Raw genomic sequence first — 7,399 nt, 5'->3', positions numbered from 1 at the left:
AATTTTGGTAGGAAGGTAAAAAGTTTTTTTTCTATAAATTTTTTTGACGAACAAAATAAATGAATCACTAGATGATTCATTTGTAAGATGATTCACAAGAAAAAATTCCCAAAAAAACATCTTTAAGATTCATTTTTAAGTAAATTAAGAAAAAATTCATTTTTATGACAATTTTAGTGAATAACAACAAAATCATTGTATAAATGAATCATCGAGATGTTTTTTTGAGAATTTTTTCTTGTGAATCACCTTACAAATGAATCATCTAATGATTCATTTTGTTTGTTCGCGAAAAAAAATACGTAGAAAAAAACTTCTTACCTTCCTACCAAAAATTTCCTTCTTATTTGATCTTGACTATATATATATATATATATATATATATATATATATATATATATATATATATATATGTCATTTTATATAACTTTACATTTACCATGAAACTTATTAATTAATTACCAGCAGTGGCGGAGGCAATGTAGAAGGAGTGGGGTGTGTGGACCCCACTTAATTTATATTTTTCAATATTAATTTTTTTTTTATAAAGGTGCCCCCCCCCCCTTGACTTTAGATGGCACCCACTACTTCCATTGAATACCCAAACCACGTTTCCTTCTTCAGTTTTTTAATCTATCTTCTTCTTTCTTTTTAACCTAGCCACACACACCTTCCACCAAATCAGATTCCGACTCTGCCGGAGATCAGAAAGGATATTGTCGCCTGAGTCAGATGCAGACTGCCTGAGTGCGCCTCCGACCTCCGACCTCCGCTTCCCTTGTTCTCTCTCTCTCTCTCTCTCTCTCTCTCTCTCTCTCTCTCTCTCTCTCTCTCTCTCTCTCGGTAAATCACTACCTTTAAATATACTTTGATTTTATTAGTGGAAATTGATTTTCGTTGGTTTAAAAGCTTCTATGTTGGTTTGTGGAATTGTTACTCTTATTTTTTTTATTGAAATCAGTTAATATTTGGTTGTATTGTGAATTTTTGGATTTTTGTGGGTAAATTCAAACAGTGTCGGCAGTGAGTGTAATTGGAAATTTTTAATTTTTGTTTTGGGATCAGTGGGTGGATCCATAACTTGTTTTGTTATTGTTAGCAGAAAAAAAAAACTTAAATAATATATAGTTTCATTCGTTTATCCCCTGTATGTCCCCTGTATGCATTATGAATTTGATTTGTTTCATAGTTAAATATAATAGATTGCCAATTGAGTTTTATTATATCAATAAATTATAAATTGTTAATTTATATTAACAGATAAATGGAAAGATATCTAAAAAGACGGATATCAATCGATGATGCATCTTCATCCGGGATTGCTTCCAATGAAATTCCTCAATCTAGCTCTATTCCATCGGTGCCGGTTGAAATTGATTTGAGTGAAACTCCTTGGGATCCATCTGATAGAAAAAAAAATTCAGATTATCACCCTAATCAAAGAGATGAAATAAGGCGAAAATATTGATTAGAGGACCTTGTTAACCACGTGATCATACATTTCCAACAAAAAAGATAGGAGGTAGGACAAGACGTTTCAATCTGGCTTGGTTTGATCATCGTCAATATAGTAAATGGTTGGAGTATAGTAAAAAAACAAATGAAGCCTTTTGTTTGTGTTGTTATTTATTTAAAGATGTGACAAGTAAAAGTGGTGGCGGTGCTGCTTTTGTAACAGAAGGTTTTAGCTGTTGGAATAAACCGGAAAGACTTAAAACTCATGAAGGCAATTTCACTAGTTCCCATTCCATAGCACTTAAAAAATGTGAAGATTTGATGAGACAAAATCAATCTATTGCCACTGCTCTTCATAAGCAAAATGATGCTATAAGGAATGAACATCGAATCCAATTAAATGCTTCCATTGATACTTCTAGATGTTTATTAAAATGTGCATTGCCTTTTCGTGGTCACGATGAGTCTGAAATGTCTCTTTTTAGAGGAATTTTTTTAGAAGTATTGAATTTGGTTCGGGATCAAAATGAGAGTGTATGGAAAGTTACGTTACAAAATGCTCCGGGGAACAATCAAATGGTGGCTCCATGTATTTAAAAAGACATTGCTCGTTGTTTTGCACAAGAAGTACTTAAATCAATTTTTGAAGAAATTGGTGATGATGTTTTTGCTTTATTAGTGGACGAGTCCAGCGATATATCTAAAAGGGAACAAATAGCGGTGGTTTTACGATATGTTACATGTGGGATTATTAAAGAACGGTTTATTGGTCTTGTTCATGTGAAGGATACATATGCATTGTCTTTAAAATCTGCTATTGACTCTTTATTTTCTAAATATGGATTGAGTTTGACGAAGATCAGGGGTCAAGGGTATGATGGAGCAAGTAATATGAGTGGGAACTTTAATGGTTTAAAATCTTTAATCATGAGAGAAAATACGTCTGCATATTATGTTCATTGCTTTGCTCACCAACTTCAGCTAGTTATTGTGGTAGTTGCAAAAAAAACATCACGATGTTGGAGACTTTTTTGATATGGTATCTGTTCTAATGAATGTTGTGTGTGCTTCTTGTAAACGTACAGATATGATGCGCGAAAGTCAAAAAGATAAACTAGAAGAATCCATCGGTCGTGGTGAAATTGAAACTGGAAGTGGATTAAACCAAGAACTTTCTCTTACTAGAGCCGGAGATACACGTTTGAATTCTCATTACAAAACTCTATCACGTTTGGTTGGTTTATTTTCATCTGTTACTGATGTTCTTGAATATGTTGAAGATGAAGGCCTTAATAGTTTTAGTCAACGTCAAGCAAGTGGTCTTCGAATATATCTTCGATCATTTGATTTTGTATTCCACTTGCAGTTGATGTTGAAAATTTTGGGGATCACAAACATATTGTCGCAAGCTCTACAAAGAAAGGATCAAGATATCGTGAATGCTATAAGTTTGGTGAAATCAACCACTGCAACGTTAAAAAAGATGAGAAATGATGGGTTTGATGCACTTATATTGGATATCACCTCTTTTTGTGAGAAAAATGGCATTCGAATGTTAAACATGGAAGAAGTTTATGTTAACCCAAGAGCCCGAAGACAATATACCGATATCTCCAATCATCGTTATTACGAGATTTTTTGTTTTAACATGGTTTTGGATATGCAAATTCAAGAGTTCGGTGATCGTTTTAATGAAGTAAGCTCCGAATTGCTTATTTGTATGACGGGTTTGAATCCACATGATTCATTTTGTGACTTTGATCCATCAAAGTTACGGAAGTTGATCGATTTCTATCCACATGATTTTAGCTATAAAGATAGGTTGCATATTCTAAATGAACTTTCGGTTTACCCCAATCATATGCAACAAGATGGAAGATTTGCAACTTTGAAGAACATATCCGACCTTGCTAAAGTGATGGTGGAAACCAAGATGCATCAGTTCTTTCCTTTGATTTATCGTTTAGTGAAATTGTCATTGATTTTGCCGGTTGCAACCGCAACGGTGGAGAGATGTTTTTCTGCGATGAAGCTTGTAAAGTCGGATTTGCGGAATCGGATTTCGGATGATTTTCTAAATGATTGTGTCATTTGTGCGGTTGAAAGAGAAGGATTTTCAAAGATTACAAATGAAAATATTATCAAACGTTTCTTAGCTATGTGTCCTCGTATATTTCAACTGTAAAATGACATTTAGTTGAAGGTTTTAATGTTATTATACTTTTTCGTAAAAAAAAAAATTATTATTAATTTCAATTCGTCAACAGTCAACTATGCACCCACTCAACTTCCGGGCTTCCGGGCTGGATCCGCCACTGATTACCAGACAAACCAAAACTAACTTTTTAACTAAAGTTTGATTTCAACTAGGATGCCAAACACAATCTAAGTTAAAGAACTTGGAAAATGTTCATATCATTCCATATACAAAATCAATGTTACTGTCAACATACCTTTCATGATTGATTTATTGTTTAAAATATACCACAAAAGCTAATGTGGCATCCAAAAATTATCCGGTTTAATTTAATCTTATCATGTACCTATGATCTTCTACTTGAATACTATATTGCAAATCTCAAAAACAAGTGTATAAATGGCGGTGGTGTCGCTATGATATGACGATGTTGAGGCATGACATCACAAAGTAGTCACCCTAAGTCAATGTTGTGGTGATGTTGGTCACTAGTACTTACAGTTTGAGAGTTTTTGGAGGGGGGTTATTTAAGCCTTTAAGGACCAAAGCAACAACTCGTTGTCTAGTTAGCCCTAAATGAGTATTGGTACTTAGCCACACACTCTGTTAGCATAAAAATTTTCCTCAAGAGGATGACTTAGGTACTTGGCCACACCTTCTATTAGTATAAGAAAGTATGTTGAATGATATTGATGGTGCCTTACGGTATGAATCTTACAGGTAATCTAGCTAGTTCACATGAAAGATTATCAAACGGGATTAATACTACAAGTTTGCAATGAATAGTTATAATCTAGCTAGTTCACATGAAAGATTATCAAACGGGATTAATACTACAAGTTTGCAATGAATAGTTATCATGCTTTCCAGGAGGAGGAGGAGGTTAAACATGTTTATTGCATAAATATTGGTTACGGAAGTAGAGCACGTGTATGATTATATGTTTATAAATAATGTAAATCCATGAATGATAATGTATCTATATAAACACATTGTGATTATACTAAAATAAATATGATGAAACTACTTATTAAGGATCTATTTTGTGTAGTCCCCATCGTTCTAGAAAGATTGTGAACAAAACTAAGCATAAGATATACTACAACAAACAAATCAATTAAAGTACATAGATATTTCTTATGTCTAACCCAAACTCATGCAAGAAACAAACATATTACCCCTTCTTCAAACAGCCGAGTCCATATAACTTCAACAACTTTTAACTGTATACCACACAATTTATAAAGCATCATTGCTTCGAATTCTATACATGGTTTCAAATACATATCAAGGAAAAAGTTGTACATAACCCGTTGCAATCGCAACACCTAATATAATTAAAGGAGGTAAAAGCACAAATGCTCCAATGATTGCAAAGAAATTTGTATCGTTTCTTCGTGATACTTCATTTAAATAAGCTTGCCTTTTTATATTTCTCTTTTGTGACACGGTTAAAAGCTTTGGCACTTTTAACTTTTTGCCCAATCGGAGGGTAAAATCGTCATCCCGATCGCCTACCAACTCAATGAGCTTTTCACGGAGTGTAAGTTCTACATAGTTTCCATCACTTGTGTAACCTGGTCACCACATTAACCTATATCATCACTCTTTATAAACATATGATGATTAAAAAAAGAATATTATAAGTGTAAATAGGTTGATTTTGGAATAACCTAAACCCAAACAACCCAAAATCATAATTTGCACAAAAAAGCTTGTTTAACTCACAAAGGAGTAACCTTTTTGGGACAAAACAGGACCGAGAGTAAGATTAATGTCACTAGGAAGCCTGTGAAAAGACATGAATGCCCTCCTATAGACCAAAAGAATATAAATTGTTGACCTACCACTAGAAGATGTACTTGCGCTGAGTTGATCCAAGAGATCGATCTGTGTTCGAGCAGAAGGTGAAGCTGCTGCTTGATAAAGGATAGGAAACCAAGTCAGAACCACATGTCCATATTCATACAAAAATTGCATAAAAAACAGATCTTTGAAACATGTCTAATGAAAAATTATATTTCTGTTAACATTTGTAGATATTTCACATGACCTTGTGATTATGTACAAAAGTTATGTATTTGTCTGATGAAATCTCCAATTCTACAAACAGGGGTATAATCAATAAGTTATAGACAACCGATTTTACACGTCTATACATCAATTTTGTACTCAACTATTGTTAATGGGATACTATAGTTATCGATCCTTTCTTAGCAATTACAGTAATTAACATCGATTTTTGAACTTTAGAATCAAGCACGAACCCTAGCTCTGATTACCGACGAACGACTGTGTTCAAATTTCCATGATTAGAAATGGAGTAAATTCCATGTATAATCAAACATACCTGAACTGTTACGACGATCGTCCTCCCCGATGCTTCCGTCTGTACCCTTTTCCGACAGAGCAGCCACCGTTACAGATGAGAAATTCAACGGGAAGATTTGTTTAGTTTTGTGAGGGATGACAAATGAATACTTGGGATGAATACAGACCCTGGAAGTAGTGTAGTTCATTAATGCCATTGTAAACGATAACAACCAGTCCACCCTGCGTTTGCGTTTCGGTGCTTATGAATTCTGTGTGTTTACCCTTTCTATATTGTCTTTTTCCCTGGATATTGTGTGGGTGTTGTTTAGCAAGAGAATTTAAACGAACCACAAATATTAATGATTTTGAATTATTAAAATACTCAAAACATCCTTTTCTTTTGGTAAAAAATATATGAAAAATAACTTAGGGTAACTAAGATTAAAAATTATTTAAAATTATCATTCAAATTTAGGCGGTGAATTAAAGTTTATGTGCAAATAATACCATGCAATTATATGTTTTGTTCTAGTCTAACCATGAAGTCACCGGTTATTCCTGGTAAATATGTAAAAATGACCGATTAAAATAAAATAATTTAAAATATGAATCATATGGATTGGAAAAGCTATTTTACGTGGAATTACCCATACCTAATCCAAATGTCGTTAAGAAAACTCTAACCCAAATAATACACAAAACATATGAGGGTTTTCACGTTCGCTAAGGGTTTTCCGGGAAGCTCGACCTTTACAATACCAACCATGTTTAAGACAAAAGGTTTGCTTACCATTGATGTTTACAACAAATGGATTTAAGTTCCTAAGATGTTAGTGTACTTCAACCCGGTGAAGATATCTGTTAGAGTAGATTTCAGAAGCATGGGGTTCAAGGAGTTCATCATACAACTTTGGAAATTGCTTGACCTTTATTTTGTATTTTGATGCACCTATGACAAAAACTGACCTTTATTTTGACAGTTTCAAAGGCTATCTATATAGTCTTTATAAGTTTCAAGGCTTGTAACTACAATACTAATATTTTTTATGAATCAAAACCCAGTTGTGTTTTGCACTAGATTAAATACCCATGTTGGCAGTTACCTTGTCAACCCTTTGAGGCCTATGTTTTTCACTACATTAAAACCTAGTTGTGACAGTTTCAAGGTAATGATTTGCTTACCCATGTTGACAGTTATGCAAATTCCTTGTGATAAAGGCAGAATGTTTAAGACACAAGGTTTGCTTGCCCTTGTTGATAGTTTCAAGACAATTGTATTACAACACCAAACATTTTAATGCATCTGTGACAAAAATACCACTCCATCGTATCTGGTGGTATTTAGGCATGCTTCTAGTGCTATGCATGTATTAGTGTATCTTATGGTTATTGGATGGAAAAAAATACCCCTCCATTACTAAATACCTAACTAAA

The 7,399-nt window shown here is 33.6% G+C and overlaps 1 protein-coding gene and 1 pseudogene across 3 annotated transcripts; one reads left to right on the top strand and one right to left on the bottom strand.

The window, feature by feature from the left end:
• Positions 1–1,264: 1,264 nt before the first annotated feature.
• LOC145131603 (uncharacterized) lies at positions 1,265–3,640 on the top strand (annotated as a pseudogene).
• A 1,193-nt stretch (positions 3,641–4,833) lies between these two features.
• LOC145129093 (myosin-G heavy chain-like protein) lies at positions 4,834–6,288 on the bottom strand. 3 transcript variants are annotated; one of them, XM_079063845.1, is made up of 3 exons: positions 6,003–6,288; positions 5,500–5,571; positions 4,834–5,229 (listed from the first exon to the last, which is right to left on the bottom strand). In XM_079063845.1, exons 1-3 carry the CDS (start codon positions 6,178–6,180, stop codon positions 4,940–4,942), a joined length of 540 nt encoding a protein of 179 aa, XP_078919971.1. In that variant the 5' UTR covers positions 6,181–6,288; the 3' UTR covers positions 4,834–4,939. The 3 variants fall into 3 exon arrangements, with proteins under 3 accessions (XP_078919971.1, XP_078919973.1, XP_078919972.1); XM_079063847.1 differs by having other exon boundaries at positions 5,500–5,565; XM_079063846.1 differs by having other exon boundaries at positions 5,500–5,568; positions 6,003–6,284.
• Between the last annotated feature and the right edge of the window lie 1,111 nt (positions 6,289–7,399).

Source organism: Lactuca virosa, chromosome 8 (assembly GCF_052849685.1).
Source record: "Lactuca virosa cultivar CGN04683 chromosome 8, Lactuca_virosa_CGN04683_v6, whole genome shotgun sequence".
Classification (NCBI taxonomy): domain Eukaryota; kingdom Viridiplantae; phylum Streptophyta; class Magnoliopsida; order Asterales; family Asteraceae; genus Lactuca; species Lactuca virosa.
The sequence above is the reverse complement of the archived record's forward strand: the minus strand, read 5'-3'. Positions and strand labels throughout refer to the sequence as shown.